Consider the following 26909-nt stretch of genomic DNA (forward strand, 5'->3'; position numbering starts at 1 on the left):
TTTTCAGATGATTTAATAAGAGGTGCTGTGATTATCTGATATCATAGTGCAGTATTTTAAACTTATTTTGTAGCATAAAGATGCTGAAGATTCAGATGAAATCTTGAGTTCCATCAATATTAATTTTCAGCCAAGCAGCCTATATAAACTATAACCTCTGAGGACTTTTCTTGAACAGTATGTTCAGCATTTGTTCTACTCAGGCTATTTTCTCTGGTGTCTTTCCATGCTTTCTATTATTTCTTTTCATTAAAGTGCATTTGCTATCTGATGCCTCAGTTACCTAAACAGTCAAAATCCTTTTGAACCTGGTTATATATAAAAGTGCAGCTGAGAAGAAAGAGGGAAAAAGCAGAACTACCTTTCCTTTATTATTGTAAGTAGCACAATCAGCCTTCTTTAGTCGTTTGGCAGTCTCTTCGTTATATTCAAACTGCAGTTTATCACTTGATAATTTATTCTCAGGTCGATCTTCAAGAATATTATCTAAAAATTAATGGGTTTTTAATAAACATAAAGCCAAACAATCTCAACTGGAAATTTAATTTGAATTAACAATATTTGTGGATAGTGTTGTGAATATTATATGAATAATTAGATGCTAAAATAATGCATTTACTGGTCAGAGCATCATTCTCTAGTAGTAACCTTCTATTTAAAAATTTAATGCTTGGGTTTGGTTAAGACACTGCCTTTCCTTTAAAGTCCATCCTTTTGTGCTCAGAAGATCTTTAAATCCAAACCATCAAATGAATTAAGTCTGCTGTCTGAAAACAATATTCCCAACTGATATTCCTGAATGACAAAAAAATGCCAAAGACCAAGCATAATTAACCCCGTCAAATATGTAAACACTTTGTACAGCAATTGTTGGCTTTCCTCTCCTTACTTTCACCATGCACAAGTATTTTTTACATCTATAGAAATAACTCTTCAAAGCTACATATTTTTCAGAGAACAGTATTCCTAGTAATGATGTGGTCTTTCTGGACCAAAATGTTACAGTTGTCACAAAAGGAATGGTTTCAATTTATTCCTGATAATCCTGATGCTTTGACCACAGTCTTTTTATGCATAACAAGTGTCACACATGCAGGCTGCTAACAGTTCCTGACCAGTTTACAATGCCATATAAGAATATCTGCTTGCATTTATAATATGAAGTAGAAGCTATATATTCACACTGTCACATTGAACAGGCTGAAGATGCAGTGCTGATTTCATGCAGTTAAAATGCTCAACCAAGTGGCTTTTACCTTCCTGGCTGTTAGGAGCAGGAGAAGCATTAAGGACATCAGCTACAGGGAAACGAGTCAGAGAGGGAATAAGAGTAAAGGGAATTAAGACTTAGAGCCAGAGATATGAAAAGTAAGTGTCAGTTGTAAAACTATTAGCCTTACATAAAAAAATGTATCGGCAAGAAAAATAAAACTGAATCTCTTTTAGAAAGTTTACTGACTATTAGTTAGATTAGTTTTAACAAAATATTAAGATAATTAAAGACTTCAAAGAATAATCATTGTAATAAAGTAGTAAACCATGCTGCAGATTCCTTCACATACTCGAAGGTGTAAATGTTTCTTGCTAGCTTCAGATTTTTCAAACCTTCTCTTACCTAAAACAGTGCTAAAAAGTCACTTACTGCAATCAGTTTGCAAAATTTCCTTGGCAAATCTGTTCGCAAAGATTTTAGTTTTCACTGCAATTTACATCTACAGCATCTCCACCCCGTTGCTCACAAAGAGTACGCTCAAGTAGCCAGCTAGGCCAGCTTTCAGGTAAAATGCAACTGAAGGCAGCATTGACATTGAACTCATAAATAACATTGCTATTCCACAAGCAGTGTCAAGTCTTGAACTTCATTTGTTAATTTTGTGCCTATTTTTAAAATCACTAAACAGAGGAACAAGTAATGTAAACAAGAGACTACCTGGAAAGAAGCCCTGTGCTGCAGGACATGCTCGAGCCTTGCATCTTCTCTGAACATGGCACCTAGAACTTAAATGGGTCCCCAGCAGAATGAAAAGTGCAGCGAGTGAAGCTGCTCACTCAGGAGAACAACCCCAGCTCTGTCAGACCAGTTGTCCATCTAGCCCAGTATTCTTTCTGAAAGTGGCAACAGAGCAACCAGCCACTAATCACCACCCCAACAACCACAATCACTGAATAATAGGGATGTTGGACCAAATACTGCAACCAATAACAATTGCTTATACATCTCTTCATGGATTTGTCCAATCCTTTTTTTTTAATATGCTGATGCCATTTGGCTCTGCAATTTCCCAAGGCAGCACATTCCAGAAGTTTACTACCAGCTGCACAAACAAATATCTTACCTATTTTAGACTGATCTTCCACTTGCTTTACTGAGCACCTGCTAGATCTAACGAGTAACATTCTGTGCTTCCCTTAATCCACCACTTCACGACTTAGTAAACCTGCTTCCAATTCACCCCTCAGTCCTCTCCTCTACCAGCTGAAGAATTTCAGCCTTTTCAGACTCATGCAAAGACACTGCTCACCCAGCTCATGCCTGAACTAGAATATTCACATCTTATTACTACAGTTCTAACAAAAGCACTGTAACAAACAAACAAAGAAATAAATATAATTACCATCAGAGAGAGATTCATAGTCATAGTCATATTCATCTTCTTCATCTTCTTCCTCTTCATTGGTGGGTGTGGGGTTGCTAGCACCATTGCTAGCCTGTGCTTGCAAATGTGCCAGCTGGTGAGCCTACAACAACAGAAACACTTACTACATTATTGCTAAGTACTTTTGAAGAGAAAAAGAGCTTTCATGTTTGTATCTTGTTTTGTTTCTATGAAAGCACTGAATATATTAAGTGAGAATTAAGTAAGGTTGTTAAGATCACACTAAAATACCACTTTGGGGGTTTGAACATAAAGAGAACTTGTATTGCAAGAAAAACACTTAATAAGATATGAAACCTAATTAATTATGGAAAAACGTCAAAGCTGCACATCATTCAAGACTACCTTTTTCCAGTCTGAGACATGCTGTTTCAGAAACAGTTAAATACTTTTTCAAAAGATGGAGAATATCTATATACTGATATGATCAGTGCGATTTACTCATGTGTTAACAAGAATTTGAGTCTAATGCAATTGTGTTTACATTTTGAGTAATGGCAATTAGTTTTCAAGGATTCAATTGAACTGCTGAGTAACCATAGACATTATTAGATTGAGACTACTTGAGATGCAGCCCTAAATTCTAGAAATCAAAAAAATTCTCACATGGGAATAAACGCTATTTGAGTAGCAGAGTCTCCCACAGAAAGTCAATTAAAAATCAAGTATTTGACTGGCTTGAATTTGAAAAAAGAAACAAAGCAGAACTCTACCAAAAATGACTACATACTGTAAATACACACACATACTCAATGCATATGACTATTTCTCAATAAATATGAATAGTAAATGTTAAAATCTCAGAGAAAAAGATTTATTTATGTTTGTCACACAGGGCATGTGGTGTTAATCATAATATTATGAAGTTTTATAAAATTAATAGACACTAAAATGTAGTTAAGCTGTAGCTATCATTTACTACATGTATTGTCTACTTAACTGAAAGCACTGCAATCCACTGTGAGTTATCCAAGCATGAATGTGCATTAGATTATTCTGCTGTACATTGGGATTAGCAAAAACTTCAAACAGAAATGAACTATTTCTAACAAGAGTTGGGTCTCACGGCTTGTTGTTAAGGAAGGACTGTACCTTTTGTTTCAATATATCCACTGGTGTTTGATGGGCTTTCAGCTTTTTGTTTTTAAGCAGGATTTTTCTTCTCAGTTGGCCAGGGGAAGGCAGCATGGGATCATCAGAAAAGTCACTCTCAAATAAAAACTTTGTCACCAACTTATCTCCAAATACATTCTGAAATATCAAGAACAGGTGATGTGTTATGGAAAGCCCCAGGCTCGTGCTGGGAATACCTGAGCACAGTGGAGGGCCCACCTTGAAGATCTCGGCCATCTTGCGCTGCTGGGGCAGCGAGCAGTGGTTCTCTATGGAGATGATGACCGGCATGTCGGAGGTGATGAACGCGTTGCGATCGATGGCTTCCACCACCTCCTGCCAGAGACAGACAGACAGAGAGGCCATTGAAAGAACATGGCAGCATCCTGCAGTCTCAGTCAACCTACTGCTAGCTGAGAGGGGAGACATCTGCTTTCCTCTGCAAGAAGGAAGAGGCCACTCTGTGCTTTCGAAGCAAGCTGGCATCTTGTTACAACACAAGTGGTAATACCTACTTCTGTTACTTAGGTACCAACAAAAAGACAGAAAATCACATTACATATGCTACAAAAACTAACTTGAAAGCATATTTACCACTGAGAATTTCATGTCTGACATAATCTATAGTTTGTATTCTATTAGAATTTAGCCCATTAGAATATGTATTTTTCTAGTAGGCAATTTCCCCCCCTTTGTTACAGAAAAATTAACGTCTCATTTTTTTTGTTTCTACATACATTACCAGCATACCTTAAAAGAGATCTTTGTAGTAAGAGTGTGCCCATGATAAATGATAGGCATCCCATCATCACCATCCCAGCAGTCCAATTCTACGCTTCTGCAGCCTTGTAAAAGAACCTATAATGCAATTGAACAGTGTAAGTACATCTAAGCTACAGAATCATGCCATCAAAGCAGAAGACAGACATTGCAGAGCTGAATGAAAGCTCAGTGATTCAGCAAAATTGCTAGAAAAAGCAATCTCGTGAAGTGAACAGTCCATGGAATGTACAGTCCCCAGCTAACTCCATTCCCTAACTGAAATCCTTATTTCCCATTGAAAAAGACTGGGAAAATTAAGCAAAACATGCATGTTCCTGGGAGAATTTCCATAAAGCTTTGAAATTCATGGTATCATACAGGACACATGGAATCTGTTTGCAGAAGGTGATTCTTATTGTATAGCTTAATTTTCTGAGAGAGAGAAACATTCCCATATTTCTACCTGCAAAAACAGCTATAAAGCAACATGGCAATTTATTTCAGGTTGCTCTCGTGACCACTTATAGGGAAAGCACCTGCAGTTTGTTTGCTGGGTTTTTTTGGTTATTATTATTTTTATAAATACAAGATAGTCTGGAAATGAAGCCTTAAGAAACTTCAATGAGTATAGTTACAATGGAAACGTGCCAGACCATGTTAATCAATTATATCAAGCTATTTACAGCCATCAATTCATTCATCAATTTTTTAATCATTCATTTATTTATTTTAGAAAGCCACTGCTAGAAAAACCAAGGACGCAAAGAGGAAGGATGAAGGAAGAGATGAGCCAATCCATCTTTTGGTAGCCGAGCTTATTATTGTGATCAGTATTTAGCATGCCTATCATCTGTACTACAAGCTAATATTTTACTGAATAGAAGGATCCCAAAAATTAAAACCATTTCCAGCAAAACCATTCATGAACAAAAACAAAATTGCTTCTACTCAAAACCTGAATAATTTTATTTCAGACAGTTGTGTCCATAGCTGGCACTCCACCACTTCTGTGAGAGCCAGACACACTGAGCCAGAACAAAGTGCCCCTTCAGCTGGCAACAAGTACTTAAGGGACAGGAAGAAGCTTTTCTTAATCATGCAAACTTTGAAGGCAGTTGATCTCTATCTCACTTCCCATCTATTACCAACACAATACTAAGATCACTGTGCAGTGCCACTACAGGAACCTCTGCAATTGCATTACTCAGTGCATTTGTGTTATTCAGGATTTCCTAACACAGCCTCACCTCTCTGCCTACAGCCCCAGGCAAAGGAGCACAGGGGACATCAGATGAGTCTGTTCTCAGTGGTGAATCATTAACTCTCAGCATAATGAAAACACTGCTGCCAGGAAGTTTGATGCTTTCTCCAGCATTTTGTAAACACACAAACATACAAATATATACATATGTATATAAACATATATATGTGTATATATATATATATATATATATATATATATATATATATATATATATATATATATATATATATATATATATACACACAAACAAATACAGAAGTGAAAGCCCAAGGGAGAAACTGTTCCTTCCTTGATCAGCACCGATCAGGCATAAAGCCTAAAACCTAGAATATTCCTAGAAGTAACATTTTTAGAAGTTATAGTTCTATTTGAGATTAGTCTTTGCAGTGCAATGTACAGTATCTCAGTAGTGTTTCTGACATCTGAATGAACTAAAATATTAGATCAGTCTTTCCTGTGGGAAAGTCTAATTTTAGTAGGTTGGGTCAGACCGACTGGTGTCTAAATGCTATGAATCTCAAACTAAATCCATTTTTTTGCTTTAGAAAAGGCATTTGAGCACAACTGTGCTTACAGGCAGCTTTCCCACACATCATGTTTTCCAACGTTTTGCAAGCAGGGGTTTAGGACATTTAGATTTTCAAAGCAAAAAGGTCATGTTCCTGAAACTTGCCAGTAAAACAAACAAGTTCATGTTGAAAGCTACACAACAATCCAATCCTGCATACCTGGCTGTAGAGCTCCACTGAGGACTCCCCTTTAAGCTGATGGCCAGTAAGGTAAGTATTGTGTGAGGATTCTATGTAGTAATATGAGAGAGGAAAGTGTAAGTCCTCAGCATTCTCCTGTGATTCATCATTTTTGGAGGCAAAGTTGTCTTTATCCATCAAAAATCTAGAAGTGAGAAGATGTGAGGAAATTTTACGCTGTGATGAGTATTTTGTGACTCTCTGAGAAACATCAATACACTGGTATCTTTTTACATATATATTCAAACATACATTTTTAAAAAAAAATTTTTTTAAAGAAAGCACATAAGAAGTAATTACCTTGCAAATCCTTCAAAAGATAGCAGCCCTTGCTGGCACATGTTCACACTAGGTTCAAATTTCTATGAAGAGGAAGAAATCAAAGATATAAATAATAACAATTCTTAGAAACATGTCCTTGTCATGTTTTTATATGTAGCCTGCTCATAGCACTAAACAGTTAGTATTTAAACACAGTCTTTTTGTGGATAAAGAATCAGGCGCCTGCAAAGCGTGTTTTACAAATGACTACACAAACATACTAAAATCATAATCATAAATCAAAGAGCCATTCAGGTTGAAAGGGATGTTGCCTAATCCAACATCCCGTTCAAAGCTGAGACAGCCATTAAATTGAAATTAAGAAAGATTTATGATCAGGTGTCCTACTCCTGTCCAATATGCTTAAATACAATACAACACCATCTCAGCAAGAGTTGTGGTATTCCAACTTGAAGTTTCTTTAGAATTTCTGTCTTTTAAACTCTGCAATTCTATCTTCTACATGTTGATAGTTATATATAGTTTTTAGCCTTTGTTAACTGTTAAACAGGGGCTTAGTTTTGGAGTACATTAATTATGCATGGAGGAATATGAAGGAATAAAAATTTTTCTACACAATTTCTAAAATCTTCAGCCATGGTAGATAAGGGAATAAAATGTCCATGTTTGCTCTCAAAAATTTTTTTACAATAAAACAAAAATATGTGGAAATGGTGCTTTTTAAAGTTCCAAAGTAAGATTATGCTCAATCAAATATGGGCTTAGACAAAAAAAAAAAAAAGAATTGTTATGAACACTTTTCCTAGGGGGTGACATCCCTTCCCTGCTAAAGTACACACTGCTAATAAAACTATTTATTTGCAATTTTTAAATGGATACATTTATGGGCATCCATACATTTTTCTGGCCCAAAATAAAGACAGTATTAAATTTTAAATTCAAGTAAACTGTAGAGATAATATCAGTGTGAAAGGAGATACCCACACAGATGCTATTCTGAACAACACACAATGTTAATGTAAATGGAAAATGGAAGTAACAGGAGTTCTAGTAAAAAGAAAATGCAAGATATTTGTATTACAGACCTGGATAATACTGAGGATTTCATCATAGGTGCAGTGTTCTCCTTGGCAATTCACTAGGAAGTCATTCAGCTGCTGGATTCCTACTCCAAACACTCCCAGTGATGTGCTTTCAACTCCAGTACCATTGGTTACGATGCTGGCAGCAGCAATAGCATCAGATATTTGCCTCTGGTTGTCTGATAGCTGCTGCCTGCTCTTAATGAACAAACCAAGGTCTGAAACATTTCTAGTCAACAAATCTTAAAAGAAAAATGAGGAAATAAAAGTATAAGCTAAACAATTACATATCCTGTATAGAATACAACCTAGTATACAATACACACAAGTATCTCACTGGGTGTTTTAGCAGTAAATTAGAACAAAATCATCTTGTTTCTACCCACTAATAAAAGAGAGAGCATTAAGCATGCATGTGAGCAGACTCTAAGTGTCCAATTACTCTGAACAAAATCCTGGAACCTTTAACATGGATCCACAGCCTCCTACACACCCAGGATTCTCCTGCTTCATCTCTTCACCACAAACAGCCTCAAAGCCTTTCCTTCACTGTGTGCAACCCCATATCCTTCCTATTCAATTGCCCTTTATCTTCTTCCAGTTTCATATGCCAATTGTTCTGCACTCTCCCCACAAGCTGCTTGGCAGAAAGATTGTTTTCTTTACATGTGGCCAAAGTCCCAGACTTAGATTATAAGTCTGAGGAATGTAAAGGGGGACAGAGGCTTTCTTCCCCTTTATCCCACATAAAGCAGATCCACTAGGAAAGTAGATAAGAAAAAACAGCCACAAAAAAAAAAAAAAAGGGACGCAGGGCACAGCCTCCTCATTTCTCCTCCCTAATTTGCTCAGTGTTTTAGCCCTTCCAGGACTCCTCCAACCTGTACAGATCCCTGGGCTCAGCCATTCAGCAACAAGTTTTATTCCTCTGCAATTACCAGTTACAAATACATCTGGTTAATGGAAAGCTGGAATACTTTTCCTTCCCTTCATTTTTCTCTTACAGCTCACTAACTAGGTATTAGTGGAGGCATGGCAGCAGTCCTCTACTTACACTTGTAACTGATAAGGAGACTGACTGAGACACATTTTATTAAAGGAAATAACTGAAGCTGCTCAGCAGTCTAACAATTGCATTTTTCTCTTTAACAAACCTAAATCAGGCTGGAATCCGCTGCTATTTTCATCAATCTTCAAATTAGTATAAAGTGGAGCAGGGTCTAAGCCAGATCGATTGCAAGGCACAGCATAAACATCAAAAAGGTCTTTCAGATCCTTGCGGCTACGGACACTGCAAAAAGAGTAGAAAAATTCAATTTTTGCTCTTTTATAAACTTGGATTAATGAAATTAGTACAGAAAAAAAATCTTTTACCTGAAAGATTTGAAGAGCTCTACAAATTCCACAAAAGTCATGTTACTATCAGAAACCATGAAGTTCTGAAATCCCTTCATTCCTCCTTTGACACGGCCATGCCAGCTACTGCTGCTCCATGTGCTAAATCAAAAAAAGACTGCTGTAGTTTGGTTACATTAAACTTCTACTTAACTGAAATATTATGCATTAGTGTATTAACAGTTTATTGGTGCTCTCCTTAATGCATTTATTACCAATATCTGGAAGAAGCAAATAAAGCACATCTTCTAAGATGCATAATGATGTTTTCTACCTTCTTGGTTTATAGCAGCTATTTTTTTTCTTCACGACAACTGCAAACTTTATCAGAATGAATAATGTATATTATTTAAAAATTTAATTTCAATTTTAAAATAATATAAATTTAAAAGTTTCATGTGGAAAAAGGCCTGATGCATATGGCACAAATGAAAGCACTTATTTTCTCTCTAAAGAAGACAATGCCAGTATTCTTGTAATACAGGCTGTGTATAAGGTCCATTGAAGACAAAACAATAAAACAGATTGTTCTGTAACTGCAATCATTAATCTAAGCTGTGCAGCTGAACAACATTTTTGACTTAGAACCAGCACATTTCCAAAAGTCACATCCCAAAATCTTTAGGTTTCTAGAGGATTTGGGACTAGTAAGTACAGTTAGGCCTTATTTGAGCAGTATGAATAAGTCCTTAGTGAATTACATGGAGTAACTTGCAATGAGGGGCTGAGATCTTGAGCCCCTTCCTGGGCCTAAACACCAATGAACACACATTACAGGAATGGGATCTGCCAGCAGCACCATCCTGAAAAGGACAGGATCTAAGCAACAACACAAATACCAAGAAATATCTAGTTTGAACCATAATTAACTGCACAAGTTACAGTATTTCCTTCAAAATATCAGACCACGTGTCAGATTTTATTGCTCTGTAATGTTCAAATATACTGATCCATTCTTCTTCTACAAATTTTGCCATCAGGCTCAGTACAAATAGTTCAGACAGCTGTGATGGAAAAACAGGACCAGCTTGTTGTCCAGTATTCCTAAGGACATGCCTGCAAGCAGGTGACTTTCTACACAAATAGGCTGGACCAGATTCCTGAGTTTACTCCTGGCATGGGATGGATGTATGCAATTGAAAACAAAATGGGATTTAAAAGTATTAAAAAATACCATCTACTTTAGTTGATAATATTGGATTTGTTTGACATCACTATGGAAAGTACTGACATACTGCATAAAACTTTTTTAGCTAAAATAATTCCCAGCATTTTTATAAGACAGGCAAAATAAACCACGATGAGGAAAGCCTCTAGATTCCAGAAAACAGACCAGAACTGCAGATTACCAAATGGGAGACCAAGAGCAGAAGAAAATGCTCACCATTTCACCCAATCTGATCACTAAAGATTACCTTCATAATGATATTTCAGCAATCCTTCTCCTGAAAGGCACTAGAAAGCCTCTGTTAAGACTGTCTTCTTGTATGTCATAAAGTACTGTCCACATCCCTGATATGTTGTTAAGACTGTAATTGCTACTACCATCACCATTATTACCTATAGCATTAACATAAGAGTGCACTACGATACTGCACATATTGCAACAGCATAACCTTTTACACTGCCTAAGTGGCACAAAAAGGACGAATGTTCAAGAAAGAGGCCTGTAAGAGATTCCAAATCGGTTCCTCCGTTTCCCAAGACAGTACCACAGCCATCACCAGGAATGTCAGCAGAGGTTATTACTCCCTCAGGGAGAAATTATTTGTGCTGAGAAACCTCAGAACCTCAGTTCACACATCTGTAACACTTCTGTTGATTTTCACTATACAGAAAATGCCCATAACCATGTTTTGGAGAAGATCTGGAGAAAGAGTTAAACTCTGTATTTGTGTAGTTTTGGAACAGCATTCCAATCTGCTTCTGTAACAGATATAAACTGAAACATGCTGCTCAGGGACTTGCTACAAAGCCATCCTCAGATTAATGGCATTTCAGCTAAAATGTCTTGTGTTCTTCTATAATGTGTTTTAGATATCTACAAAAAGGCCAATGACATTTCTAGTGCTGTTTTTGTCAGATTTTGCCAGTTGGGCACAAACCCCACATTAGATAATAAATAAGTCATAGTAGCTGCTTTTCTTTTTCAATCAAATGGATTTTGCCCTTACCTACACTGACTTTTGCTTGATGATATTACAGGAGAGGAGACAGGTCTTGCTGGTGAAGATGATGCAGCTCCTAAGTTGGGAGATCCAGATGCTGTCAGAGAGTGAGCTCTTCTGGATGGCAGGTTGTTAGATGGAGAAGCATTAATAATAATATTTTGATCTAAGGAGAAAACAGAAGTTTTCATCACAATTACAACATCTGGCCCAATAAAAATGCTTTTGTCCAGGAGACCTATATGAAAATTCATTAAAACATAGTAAGGCACTAGCAGGATTCCAGCTTTGTCCCAAAAAAGTTAAAAAAGTATGTATTGAACAACATTTACTAATGTATTTTATATGATTAGAAAGGGAATGCTACTGAAACTAAACGAAAGAACAATCATGAACAACTAAAGAAATTAATTTCACAGACTGGGAGTTTCAACTGCAAAAGTATCTTTTTAAGCTTATTTTTAACACTACAAAAAATGTCTGCATAAAAGGGCTTTGAGCAAAGCCCTGATAGATTTTTAAGTACTGAAGCAATATATTTACCTGGTTCTTCTTGTTCATCAATATCTTGAGGATCTGAACCACTTCTATTACGATATTCTTTACAGCTCTTTGCCTTCCGAGTTGCCATTTCATCATCAGTGGCCTCTCCACTTTCACCCTAAAATAATGAGCATCATAATAAACATCCCAAATCTACTATTTCCACTCTATTTCAGTACAATCTGTAACAAAACCATGAGATAAAACAACTATTCCTTACGAAACAGACTCCTGTGAGGCCAGTAACAGCCGAAGAAAGACAACTTAAACAGATACATAGCATGGGACCATTAGGAGTTACCTCAGTTTGACACCACACAGAGGATAATGATTGTGCCTCTCTAGAATGCTGCAGCTGGTTTTACATTATTTCACTGGTGCACTGGAGCACTAAAGAGGATGGATCTTGTCATTTGAGAATCTTTCTACTGGCCCACTAGAAAATGTGCGTAGCATAGAGGTGCTAGTCCTGCATTTTCCTCTCTACTGCCTAATGTTGAAACAGTTTTGTCCAGGAAAAGAGAGGAGACTGCCAGACTAGGTCATGTTCCTGTCACCCACACAAGATAAAATGCAAGCTAATGCAATGTGCAATAACTATGGTAGTGTTTTTCAAAATATGAAAGCATAAAGGATTTTAAAAAATTACACCAACCTCCAGACACCACTTTGCATATAAGATTTTTATCGCCACCAGTATTTTATCTTTATACCGAGGTAGCACCTAAAGGCTGCAAGAAGATTCTGTCCCATTCTGCTAGCCCTGCTAACCTACACATCCTAACAATGCTGCAAGCATGAGAAAAGAACAAACTATTGGAAAATAAAAATCCTCAAACCTGAAATGACAATAAACAGCTTTAAAATCATCATCATCATCTAACTTCTTTTCTCTTGTTGAGAACACAGCTACACAGTGACTGCGAGGAAACAAAACACATCAATAACAAAATATTCTACCCTGATGAGTACTTTCTTCTTTTTCTTAGCTGTGCTGATTCCCAGAGTGTTGTTTCTCTGCACATTGGGCTTCTCAGTGCTTTTGGTAAGAGATCCTGTGCCTGTGCTTCTTGCACTCCATCGTCTGCCTCCAAAGAGCTCAACAGCCTGAGCCAAGGTTGGGCCTTCAAACCTCCCATCCTCCTACAAAGATTCTCAGTGTTAACAAAACAAGGAGAATAAGGACACATTTTTAAAGCAATAATATAGATCTCTGAGGAACCAATGAAAGAAAGATCAAGAGGAGACATTTTTTTAATACTGAGTGAATTCCCCAGGGCTATTTTGTTTGCTGCTTTGGGGATGTTTTTGGCCCTAACTAGTATCACTCATTATTCTGGTGCACGATTAAACTACAGTCATTGCTTTTTTCTTTTGTATTTAATAAAATACTTATTTCAAAACTCCAAACATATGAAGAGCTTTGTAAGAAAAAAATTTAACCTCAGTGTATTGAAAACTTGCAAGGTTTGACATAACCTTGTGTGGAGAATCAGATCTTGCTGCTTAATCCACGTTACAAAATTGGAGATTTAGTGTTAATCTTTAATTTAATCTCACTTATGATGGAAACTAATTGCATTACATTAAGCTGTTGACATCTTTGAACTTTTTTATAGAGAAAATCACAGCATCTTTTACCTGGTAAAGGCTGACATACTGTTTCCGTAGCCACTGTAGTCTTTGATCAGGGAATCTCCTCATTTTTCTTACAGCTTTAGTCAATTCCAGCAATCCATCATACAGCATTCTGGCAGTGTATTTTGGAGCAACAAAGTGCAGCAACTTATTATCAGTAGTCTGAAGTCCATAAAGTAGTGTTATACCATTTTCTTCAAGGGACATATTGCAAAGCTTATTTTGAACACACACGGTGTGCATATCGATGCCCGAGTGTCCCATATATACAGCCTTGGCTGAAAACAAGTCCAAAAAGCCTTCCACCAGTCCAGTATTACCAAGAAACTGGTATTTACCAAGCTCAGCAGTATTGCCCAGCACACTCAGTTTTGCCTTAGCATTTGCAGGGCAAACTGTGGTGGGTTTTGTCCAAGTCAAAGTACTGTTGTCAGGCTGGAGCTGGAGGAAGCAGCGAGCTGAGAGATGTGTCTCCTGGTCGTAATGAATGACGGTCGCCCCTTGCTGCATGAACTGATGGACGTCAGCCCTGATGGACAACACGTACCAGGGAATGAGTTCTATCCCATGGCAGAAAGCCTTTTGCTGCTCTTCTGTTGAACTGGCATCCCATTCTTTCAACTGCTCAAATATGTCACTTTCAGAATCTGAAAGATCTCCGATGAGAAACCTGCATGTGAGCAAAGATGAGAGATTTATATGCAGTGATACACGTGCTGATTTATGTTATGCTTGATGAATATTTTTTCTGCTGTAGTTTAAATAAATGGAATACTATCTTCACTATATAATTGGGACTTACAGCAACTTGTGTAGCTTTGAAGTATTACAATTTATGTTACTGCAATTTTGCATCAGTTAAGAGATGCTGCTACAATTACTTGTAACTCCTGAAACAATATGATTATACTTTCCTAGAACTTTCCAAACTTTGCATTAATAATAAAGAGTGTCTGATTGGTTCTTAAGGCCAAGTGATACCAGTTTCTAAATCCTCTGGTTAAGATTGCTTCAGCTGAAATATTAAGCACCATATGTGGAAACTGTTAGCATGATATAGTGCATTTCAGACAGGACTTCTAATCTCTGTTCTATTACTGATTTAATGTGCAGACCTTTCACATTGTATATTATTCTGATTAAAACAAGTAAAATACTGGTTAAAATACATATCTTCCTCATAAGAATGGGCAAAGAATTTTATCAGATACTTTCCATGAGAAATTTTATTTTGCTTAAGGAAAATATTAACATAAACTTGTATGCAGCAACCAAAATTTCTGATCTATTTTGCCAAAATTAGAAACAATAGATACAGAGCAACAATACTGAGCTAATAGAAGAGGTAGTTACAATGAAATGTCTTCCCTGCAGATGCTTCTTACATGTATGAATGCACAAATGTTCAATATTTGGGTACATCAGTGAACATAAACAAGGACAAACTGTTCTGTGTACACCAGAACTAATGAAGCACATTTCCTAAGGATATCCAGGCAATAAAATACAAACCATCTTCTTCTACATATCTTTCAAGATAGCTTGTCCTAATACCCTCTCTGCTTCCCCTTCCTAGCACCACAGTACCCCCAGTTCCTGCCCCTTACCTACCAACTAAGCCAAAGATGACTTATGTTGTGTTTCCAAGTCACATACACCATCTCCCCCAGTGCTAAACAGCACAGATGACCATCAGCTTTTCCTGGATGACAAATTAATCTGAATTTTTCCCTTATTCCATAGAGCAATGATTCCTCTACCAATTTATTAATGGGTGAGATCTCTGTCTCTTCACCAAATTTATAAAAAAGTGGCAAATAGGTTGAGGTTTTATTGCTTGTGGTGAAGGGACTGACAAAATAACTGCATTGGTCTTAAGTGTAGCCTTGTTTCTTTAAGAAATATAGCTACAAATAAAGGTCATGCATTTTAACTGAGCTGATATAAATTGTCTTACTAGACTCTTACTAGACACATGTAAATTGAAATATTTATCTGCATTATATAAAATTACATTTTAAAATGAAACAAGCAACTGAAGCAGCTCTTTCTCCCCTATGCCCTCAAAACAGTGGAACAAGTCTCTGTACAAATGCTATAACACGTATTTGGAGAGTAGCTGTGCATGGCTGGAGGAGTCTATCACAGCAGAGACAGAAATGGCAGAGCTTTGTTTATGCCTGGTTTCACATGCTGCAGGCTGCAGACTGGAATGTACAAGAAGCAGGTAAGCCAAGCACACACACGTAAGCACACACAGAAGTGGAGCCTCTGACACGAGCTGCCAAAAGTGACACCACTGCCAATTTCTGAGAGCACTTACAGAGCCTGGGCTGGACCAGGGGCTTTCTTTACATGTGCTGCCCTGAGAGGCAAGGAAATGAAAACATAAAGGAAACAGTGACACAGATTGCAGTTTTAGAGGAGAAAATTGCAAGGTGTACAAAAAGGAAAAAAATGGAGGTTTTCCCCTACTATTTTATACATTATTTACCGTAACTGGAAAAGTTTAAATGTGAAGATAAGATCAGGCTAATGAAGCAATGATTCAAAGTAAGGAGTATCTTCATAGGTCACTCAATAATTAACAATTCCATGAAAACTCTATTTCAAATTTGGTTGGTGGTTTTTTTTTTCATTTTCCTGCATATCTTTATTTTTTTAAAATTTATTAATCATCAGAACAGAATTCTAAGAAAGATTAATGTTTGATATTTATCTGGCATGTACAGAAATCCAGGGCAATTAGATGGGTCACTGACTACAGAGTGATAGAGCTTATTTGCTAACGCAACTAGGAAAGTAATTATACACACTGCCCACTGATTTTATTAGATGCCTTTCATTTTCTTCAAATCAAATTAACCTACCAGCTTTGGTGCATTCATGTTCCACAATACTAATCCAAATCATCAAAGGAAAAACTAATTGAAAATCTTTCTTACAATTACAAAGTAATGAGAAACATGTTATGCAGTGTATTTTTCTGCCTTTATGACCACAATGCTACAATTATGAGATCATGCATAATTATGGTATAATTTGGATTTTATAACACTGTATGCAAATATGACAGGTCTCACCAGAAAGAGGACTAAATTTCTTCCTTAGAACCCTTTAGCTGTTCATAGGAATAAAAACAAACCAAACACAGCCTCCATACATGGCCCTTCTGCCTCTGTAGCAATTTGCTCCTGTGTGTCACCCAGCTCTCTGCATGCCCAGGAACAACATGGCAAGTGAATAAGGAATTTCCAAAGCCTGTGAGACACTGAAGTCAGTACTTTCAGAACTATTCTCCTACAAGTATTTTACTGTTAAAATCAGTATTTACTGCATCAGAAGTACAGACATTCATAACTGAGTAGGTAGTGGCCTGAACTAGGAAACACAACTTTAATTACCTACCTGCAGTTTGGTTCATTTAAATTTTAAATTTTCATTTCAGATTCACACTGGGATTTTTAAAAAACTGAATTCCTACTTTAGTTTGGAGTGCAACTCACTAGATTACATTTATGAATAAAGCATAAGTAATTTACCAAGAAATTATTTCATAAAGACATAAAAAAAGGAACTCCATTTAATTTCTATTTTGTTCATCCAAGTGAAGTGTTTATATGCCTTGCTTATTTGCCATTTGAACTGTGATTTGCAAGTTGATTTTAAAACATATTAATTAGTAAAAAATAATTCCTGGAAGAAAGTATTAGTACTTGAAAGTGTTATTTGAAGTGAGCCAAGAGATAGCATACGTGGGCAGAGAAGTGGGTCTGTCTTTCTTGGCTTAATCTAGTGCACCACTTCCCAGAAGCAACTAAAGCCAGATGTGAATAATTTTATTAGAAACCATTCTTTCAGGAAATAATGATTATTTATTTTAAATGAAATTTAGAATTACATGTTAATGAAATAAATGCATTTTAAACAGGAAGACAGCAGTTGTCTCTCAGGCAGTCACTTTTTAGATTTAATGTTTAAGTAGGTGAAGTAAGTTGGATAGTTCTGAACATACTGATATTTCTGACACACATTATTAGTAAAATAACTCAAGGAGTGACTTAAGCATGTTTTTATGCAAGCCCTCATGTAATTTTACAATGCTTTACCTCAGAGCAGTAAAGTTCTGTTACTTAATTTGAAGTTAGTCTAACACAGTTACTTAGTTGAAAGCTGACCTGACCAACCTATGTCTACATGGGCTTTGCAATGAAACTTCTCTGCAAAGCAACATTCTAGAACATCCTGTGATGTCCTAAATTTTATATTTCCTGTATTTCCCGCTGGTGACTAGTACAATCTTCAAGAGTGGTCTTCAAAGTGAAATCAGATTGAACACTGGGCTTTTTTTACACAGAGCACAATGAAGTAAACGTCTTTGCAAAATAGCAGGATTACAGCAACCTGAAAATTCAAAATATGTACTCACACATGAATGTTTCCTCGACAAAACTGAAACCCCTCAAAGCAACATGTCCTTAAAAGAAAAAGTCTTTTGAAGGATAATAAATAACCTTTTTTTGAAGGGGCCAGAACACTGCCTGAGCATGCAGAATATAATGTTCTGAGCTCTGATAACAAATATGTCCTGGTGCTATTCCTGTCGCTAGAGATCAAAATTGTAATTGTAACTGTGGATTTTTAAAGCTCTCTGTGTAAGACAAAAAGGATTTACCCTTATCATGAGAGGAAGTAATTACATCATAAAGGAAAATATAGCTATACAGAGAGTTTCCAAGCAGTTGAGTATCAGGGGAGAAAAGTTCTGAACTGGAAATGGATAAATACAAGGAAAGATGCTAAAGTTGCTCTTATTTCAAAAGGCAAGCCTTGGTAAAAGAAAATCAAAGACTAAATCCATGACATATGGAAGTGGTGATAGTAAATAAAATGAGACCTACTGGTAGCGGTTTTTGTCCTTCAAGGAGTTTTTCCTTGAGCCGCTCCCTTCACTGACATTATCTTCACCCTCTTCAGACTCCAAACTGCGATTGCAGCTCCGAATTGTTTGAAAGATATTGTTTGTTGTTGATTCTTTTTCTGGATTGTTTAAACCATCTTGGCCTACTCGTTGTAGGAAATTATCTTGTCCACTGTAATCTGAAACAAACTATAGAGATATCTAAAAGATTAGTACAGCTACAAATAGAACGTTGTGTCATCTACTTCTCACTGTACAAATTTTTACTATTAAGAACATTTAGCGCATATTTCCTAATCGCTTCCCATGGGATTTTGTGCCTACTTGCAACACAAAAGAGATCAAATCATTTCATAAATCAAGTAACACAAATTAAAGTAACTCCTGAAAACTTTAAAAAAGCCTCAGTCTTTAATGTTTCATCTAACAGGGGCATTTTTCAAACTACAATAATAGAACTCGTAAGAATAGTTTCACTCCATAGAGGAAAAGCTTAATCTGCTGAGCTTCTAAATTCTGTTTTCAAGAAACCGCAAACTTCCAATTCCCAGTGAATTAAGTGGAAGGTCAGAGTATTTAGCAGAAAATAATAACACATTTTGGGCTTTGCATACTTAATCCAAAGTATAAACAAGATCCTTTATTACTAATGCTGGTTTCTCAGTACTCTGATATTGAGCTAGGTAGAACCAACCAAGTCTAAATTGCTAAGGAACTATGGGCATTAAATTGAGGTCCATGTAATTGACCAGCCTAGTAACAGTGTGGTTTAGAAAATTTTAATTTGATGATGCCTGTGTGTAAGATTAAATAAAATAAAGCACTGGCTAAGAACATAACATCTTAGAATATTTGTTTCATTTACCTCTAATGTTTCATCCTGGGAGTTATATTGTGGACAGAGTCTGATGAGGCTTGATGCTCCATCCAAAACTTCACAGAGCTCTTTTAAAAAGACACCACAGAAAGGAACAACTTTGCAGCCTGGAATATTGAGTGCCCGGTTGACCACTTTCCTGTATTCAGATGATGACTCATGTTGTGCCATAGCATCCTTCAGACTTCGCATGGTTTCAATATCAGACTGGTCCATAAATTGCCACATTTTTAAAACCTTTCTAGACCTATTGCAAGAAGGGATCACAAAATTTATTAAAAAAATTTCAACAACTTACCTTCAAGTCCAACACCTGCAGCATATATGTAATAGAGAAAATGATAATTGCTCAAAAATGAATGAATGAATGAAATCAAGGCCATTATTTTTATAAAAATTCCCCTTTGAATTATCAAAGAACAAAACTAAAAATGAGAAACTAGCAGTCTGATCTACTGGAGCAGTATTTTACATTTTAATAAAAGTCCAGCTGCATAAAACATACCAGTAGGCTTTCTAACATTTTTATTGTGTCATTGCCTAAAATTTCTAAGGGCCCATGAAGAAATAAGAAAAAGACTGGAAAGAGCATAAAGATACAGCAGAGTGTTTCTTACAAATTCCTTCAGCTATATTATGAGCAATCCATAAAGTAAGCAAAAGTTGGAGAGTTTTAGTTAAATTTATTTTTTAAAATTTACATTGATTTCTTCCCCAATTTGCTCACAAATTATTTACTTTCACAGAAATAAGGAAGTCATGTTCAAGCTCTCAGGCACCAGTGCAGAGCTACAGCTGAAAAGAAATTCTGCTTTCCAACAGAAATAGCTGCAAGGACTATGAGTACCTCTGGGAGTTCTTTTACCTTCTGAGCTGTATGTCTGTGTAATCACATGGCCTTTCTTCCCACCCCTGGCCTCAGACATACCAAAAGATCCAAAGATACCTCACAGGAGACTGCCCTTAACCCCACTTTCCATCCCTGTCCTGAAATGCTGCTCATCAGCACTACCCCTCCTCTCCTTTCTCTCCTGCGCTGTGCAGATGCATTAGAGACAAAATTAAGCCCTTAATTGGCCTTGCATTTTCCCTCATAACTTACATGGCTTAGAGATGGTGGATGTATTCTGCTGAAATATACTCCCCATGCCTATGAGTGTCCCAAAAGAGCTTTATATATCAAAACCATAAACAAATAGCTCAATGAGGTCCTTAGTGAACCACAAAGAACAGCAATGCAAACACTTTAGAGCTTTGTTACACAAACATATTATACAACGAGGGTCAAAGCCAAGAGATGGGAAACTTGATCTTAACTCTTCCCTGTTCAGAGGCATTTGCTGCCCTCTGAAATGCTAGCGCTAAGGCACTGCCTTCCTGCTCCCCTGGCCCTACAGGAACCTGTCATTCCAGAGGAAAGCACACAGTGAGCTCTCTCTGAGCCCCTACTCTCTCCTCCTTGAGATAATGCAGGTCCTTCTACATACAATCATGACAGCATGAGATCCCAACATCAGTCTGTGTAAGTAAATCAGAGGAGTTAAAAACAGATTTGGCTCTTTGATCTTTTTGGGAGCTTTTTGTCATTGTCAGGTAGTTTCTTTTTTACACTTAAGGCTGATCCTTTTAGAGCATCACCATGATCATGCTTCACTTATATTCTGGAGACTCCGACCACAAGATTACATTAGTTGTAGCTCATTAGATAAGCCACAACTGCTTTCCCACCTTCTTTTTACATTTTTAAAAAAAGTTTTCTAACACAACATGTTCAACATGCACCAGGAAAACGGATGGAGTTCTCAGAGCATTTTGAGAAAAAAAGAAAGGGTTTAGCATGCTTCATCTTTTGAAAAGGGATTACTAGAAAGTCACAGCATGAGATTATGTGGCTTAGCCATGGATTTTTGTTTAGTTTCATTGTTCTCCAGAGACATCTGCTTAACAGAAGCTGCAATGCAATCTATCACTGAAAAATCATCTAAAAAAAGAGTTGCCAGTACCTTAGCCCTGCCAGGAATTCCATTACAGCATTGTAGTTGCCCATATTCCAGCAGCATTTTGCCACATGTACTAAGTATGAGAAGACTTCTCGTTTCTCCTCCATAGAACCTGCAGTCAAGATCAGCCAGGTAACCCAGGAGCTCACCTGGTAAAACCAAACAGACAGTATGGTCAGCCAAAGCAATGTCCCTTGGAGCACTCATGCATCCTTGACAGATAACATGGGTTTGTTTGGTTTCTTCCATCAGGAAGGTATCAGTCAAAATTCCACTTGCAGACTCATAGCCAAATCACATATGCATTGCAAACACAACCTACACAGTGACATTCAACAGTTAAATCATTAACTAGTCTAGAAAAACTTTTATTAAACAAAAAAGTATTGCATCTTAATATAATATATTCTGAATCTGCACTGATGCCACAGAATAAAACGAACAGCTTCAGCTAGTGCTGATTTCTAAAGCTGCTGGAGAGATCTGCGGTATAATTTCTCATTAACATGGCTTACAGATCTCAGGCCCACATAACCCTTGTAAATAATATGAACAGTGAAAGTTGATAAATTGGAATTTTTTGTTTTGCTTAATTTCATAAAACTAGCTGCATTTAATGCACAATTTTGCTAATTCCTACATGCACTGAACATTTCAGATATTTTGCATTATTTGTTTGCAAGATCACTAATCAAGTAAGTAAAAAGAATTCCCATCTTTCAAAGTGTGCCTATACTACCAACCTCTCTTTGATAATTAATTAATGCCGGAATCAGAAATCAACTTAGTAAATGATTCTGTTTGTATTTAAACAAATAAGAATCAACCTTTCATTTTATCAGTGTGCAGATTTTCTTTCCAGTTTATGTTCCCACAATATCCATAAAAAGTAGCTATATTTCACATGGAAAACTAATTTAAACCAACTGTTTCTTTTTACAATATGACTCCCTGGAGGCTTGATTTTTGTCATTGTGTAAACACTTAGGAGGCAATAAACGTGATTTGTTTACTGACACTGTGTTCCATTCTTTGGTCCTGAAGGACTCAAGTGTTTACAGATAATACCAGTGTGAAGAGAGGCTTGTAAAAATTAGGAAACACTAGTTCACCCCTCAGGGGCCATAGACTTTTATTTTAAAAGCCAAGCATGTGAAATAAAATGTAAATGCATTAGTACTAACAGGAAAATAACCCTCCTGAAAATATACAGGGCTTCTATTTATGCAAATCTATACAGACTCTGTGTTCCAAGCCACCTGCTCCTGAGGGAGGAAAATCAAAGACTACAAAAAATCTAAGTTACTATTTAACCTGTCTGAGGGCAACATCAATCAAGAACAATAAATGAGAAATGTCCATATGAGAAGAAAAGTCATACACCCTATATAGAAAAAAAATTTTAAAGTCACACTTTTGGGACTGAATTCTTGAAGATTCATCCACTGGGGACATACTCAGGAGTGAGGGCAGTGACTATGGGGATGCTGCAATAGGTTGTGTGCAGCAGCGGCAGCACACTAACCACTGCAGCAGCTCAGAATGAGAATCTGAATTCAGCTAAAATTTTATTTGGTGTATTCACTTAGTTACTCCTAAAATATAAAAACTCAATCAACCAAGAAGTGCATACCTAAAGAACATGAAGGTATGGAAAATACAAACCACCATAGAACTGCATGGCATGGGGGTCAAATGAGGGCAAAACCAGAATAAAAGGTAATAAAACAAATCCATTAAAAAATCAGAAACTGTGAAACAGAACAATCGGATCTGTGGCACAGATTTGTTTTTGTATGCTGGAATAAAGTGACATATTATTTTTGGAGATCATTCTCATTTTCCAGAAATGGCTCTGTTAGGGAATGCAACTGCTAAACATGCAATCTCACAAAAAATTAATATTTGTTTGCTATGCAATACCAAATGTGGTAATGACTTGATTAATATGGTTTTAAAGTTTTAAAGAATCATATTATTTTAAACAGATATGTTTTAATCTAAAGTAGTAAAGATGTAATGATCGGGAGAAAACAGTATCAAAATTGAGAAAGAATGTTTAAATAGGCAACTGACTTCAGACTCTCCATTAAGAGGAAACCTTTAAACTAGACCAGCCACTTGATGAAATTCTATTTAATAAAGAGTTTAAAACCACTATAAACAGCATGATGAACTTTTACAATCTGTAAACACAAACAAAAAACTATAAAGGACAGCATGGGTGAGCCTTTGCAGAGTTGAGATACTGTATAACATATAAGAGCAAAAGAAGGGTACAAAAGGCACCATGATGTTCATGCTCACTCCTCCAGCAGAACAACAACAGAGGAGTAGAAAACATTTTAAAAAATCTTTCACTAAACAAGAAAAAAAAAGTGTCTGAATCTTTTCATTCTAAAATAGAATAGGCAAAGGCAGATACAACAGATTGGGCAGAATAAGGGGACAGAAGTGAGCATCTAAAGACACAAACCACTCCTGAGAAATAATGAACATGCCTGCTTTAGAAATGTTGATATTTAAATTTTTCCTGGAAATCAGGAACAGATGGTATTTAAGAAATAACAAACTTATCAAATTTTCATTGAAATGGGAGTTCAGAAGTAGGTTTCCTCAGATGCTGCCCATGTACAGCTGAGCTAGATGCACCTCACGCAAAAGAAAAGCACAGAAAAACTCTATAGGTACTTATTTTTGGTGGCTGTGGAATTCACCTGGAAGCTGAATTCAGAATCCTACTTTGGCAAGCAATTAGCACAGACGGTATTTTGATGTGGCACAATTTCTCTGTCACTAAACCCAGGGGTTTCTAGTGGGGGAAGAGAGCAAAGGGAAGCTCCACCCTGGCAAGCTCTGACTTCTGGACACTCCAGCCAAGGGGATACAGAACATCACCTCCTCTTGCAGCATTTCTCTCTTGGTTGGCTTGCAGAGCCATGTCCCCAGCTGCAGCACAGCCGAGGAACACCTGACCTGAGGATGCAGCACCATCAGCTGCCTTGGTACCAAGCTGCCATGACATCAGCACAAGAGCTTCAGGGCTCAGGCAGTGCCAGAGCACACACAGCACATCCCAGCCAAAGAGTGCACAGGAGCAGCCTTGCCAAGGAGATCAAAATACATTGCAAGTATTTGTCAGAAAGAGCAGTAAAGCTTTTGGACTAAGTTTTTGTGTTGGACAGCACTTCAACATCAGATCATGATCTACGTTTCAACACAGTAATCATTATTTCCTTAGTTTACTTTTTTTCACACTTGACTTACATAGTTCTGTTCATGTAACTCATTTTAAGCTCCCTTCAGAACCAAAACCATCACAGCAAACCTATAATTAGATTTCCGCTGCACTGCTGATGAGTCTGAAAAGCATGAGAAAATGTATCCTGGCTTTGTTACGGTAACCCACATGATGGCAAGACACAAGAAAAGTAATAAATTAACACACAATCCACTTAAACAAGTAGATAATACCATCAGTCTTTTCATTCAGATGGATAAAAATGAGTGCATTTCAGGATTACTGGACACTAATATTAAGTACTAAACAAGCAAAATTGAATTGATGTTTGCTTAAGATTTAAATATTTTCTGGTGCCCTAATAGAAGCACTAACAACATTGAGCCAGATAAAGTTCAGATACATAGAAAGCGGCCTCATTTGCAAAGTTTAAGAGATATAGGAATCTCCTTCAAATCTGAATCTGAGCACAGAGGACCTGTACCCAACGTCTTGGCAATGCAAGCTATACTGAGCAATATGTACTACAATTTGTAGTACAAAAAGATCTGTACAGTTTCAGGTTTTCTGAAATTATCTTTTGATATTATTTCTACTATTTTAACTGCACCAAAATCTGTTGTATTCAATTACTAATTTAACTAATTTTTTTAGAAGGTTTTTGGCTTACCTTACTTTGATCAAAGACTTCAAGTAAATTCAGGTTGGCTATTGCTAATGCATTTGGGAAAGGCGTATTTTTACTCAGTGTTATTTTTTTTAACTTTTAAACATGGGAAATGTGTATTAGTCACTAAAAATGTAAAATGAGCCTATGTTTTTGATTACCTAATTATTGGACTACCACTGATGTCAAGACAAATCTATATGCAGGCAAAAATCTACAGATTTGTCAGGGCCAGGATATAGCTTATTACTGAGGGTCAGCTGCTTTTACTAATAAAACATGAAGGACATGAAAGAGACACTCCTGATGGAACTTGATCCTCAAGTTATGGTACATGACCTTAAATCTCTGCACAAGTGCAACCTACAGGACTGTTTATCAGTCACTCTATGGGAACCTCGCTCCATGTAGTACACAGGAAGGAACAGCATTTAATGCATGTTGAATTACTAACTGTATCCCTAAATTTGCCATGTATTTTCTTCACTCATTCTCTTATTTAAGTCTTCTAATAATCAAGATTTAGATTATTCATATATATATATAAATTCCTTACTATCCTCTATATACCTCCTAGAGAATGTATTATGTGGTTGTTTTTTTAAAATGGGAATTAATTATTTTTTATATTTTATGAGAACGCAAATGTAGTGGTGCTTTGAGGGAGGAAATTATTAACAACTTCCAGTTGCAATGTGCGATGTTTTATCATCTGCAGTGTTTTACACTCATTTCACCAGCACTTCAGTTTGTAAAACTTTTACAGCAATTCCCAAGCTACATACTTCACTGGGTGATGCTACATGGAAGAAATGATGTCTTCTATATTTATATTACATTTTTTGGAACTTTATAATATTTGAGAGATGGAGCTTTCAGAGGTGAAATTACCAAACACAGCTGCCTGCCTGAAGTTTAGCAATTACCGTTGCTAGCAAGTAAAATAAAATCTTCTGGTTTACCACAAGGTAACATTACAGTACATACCTTCCTTAACTCCTACCATAAATTAGCCATGGATATCTTTCTATAACAAACTGTAGCTGATTTAAATACTGCCTAAACTGGAGCACGAAAGAAAGCAACTTTAATACTGAAAAGTATGTGTGTGAAAAGTCTCTGCATACAAAACAAGATTATTTTTAAGGCATCCAAAGGATAAGCATGGCAATCGAGAACCCATTTAACCAAGTCATTCTGGTTTTAGTAATTTTGTTTGATAAAAATCAAGAAATTTGAGGAAAATCTGAAGAACATGAATAATAATCTTCATCAGATATCATATGGTAATCATGGCAAGAGGGAAAAACACTGTTTAAAAGCAGAATTCTTAGTGTATCGGGATAGTCCAATTTCTCCCTTTAAAAACAATAATTAAAAACTCTAGCAGTATGCAGCATTAGCACTAATAGCTGCCTAAAGTGAGTTCCTCTGCACTGCTAACTGTGCACAAACCTGTCAGTGCATATTGATGAATATCTGTGTATATATTTATACACAGTTCTGTGTATAAAAGAGAACTGGAATTTTTTACATGGGTTTCACTGAGG

At 36.6% G+C, this 26909-nt stretch overlaps 1 protein-coding gene across 3 annotated transcripts in view; it reads right to left on the bottom strand.

Annotated features, from left to right (window-relative positions):
* The window catches only part of PLCE1 (phospholipase C epsilon 1), a 138564-nt gene that overhangs the window by 19900 nt on the left and 91755 nt on the right, over positions 1–26909 (bottom strand). For all 3 annotated transcript variants that reach the window (XM_030951591.1, XM_030951589.1, XM_030951590.1), the window contains 17 exons: positions 21455–21600; positions 19440–19698; positions 18555–18763; positions 13657–14323; positions 12976–13158; positions 12016–12133; positions 11479–11638; positions 9284–9406; positions 9064–9200; positions 7913–8151; positions 6846–6907; positions 6525–6690; positions 4521–4628; positions 3990–4106; positions 3750–3908; positions 2616–2739; positions 362–486 (listed from right to left, as the gene is read on the bottom strand). In XM_030951591.1, coding sequence (XP_030807451.1) covers positions 362–486; positions 2616–2739; positions 3750–3908; positions 3990–4106; positions 4521–4628; positions 6525–6690; positions 6846–6907; positions 7913–8151; positions 9064–9200; positions 9284–9406; positions 11479–11638; positions 12016–12133; positions 12976–13158; positions 13657–14323; positions 18555–18763; positions 19440–19698; positions 21455–21600 — 3102 coding nt within the window. The remainder of the gene's footprint in view (positions 1–361; positions 487–2615; positions 2740–3749; positions 3909–3989; positions 4107–4520; positions 4629–6524; positions 6691–6845; positions 6908–7912; positions 8152–9063; positions 9201–9283; positions 9407–11478; positions 11639–12015; positions 12134–12975; positions 13159–13656; positions 14324–18554; positions 18764–19439; positions 19699–21454; positions 21601–26909) is intronic.

The sequence above is a fragment of the Camarhynchus parvulus genome, chromosome 6 (genome assembly GCF_901933205.1).
Source record: "Camarhynchus parvulus chromosome 6, STF_HiC, whole genome shotgun sequence".
NCBI lineage: Eukaryota > Metazoa > Chordata > Aves > Passeriformes > Thraupidae > Camarhynchus > Camarhynchus parvulus.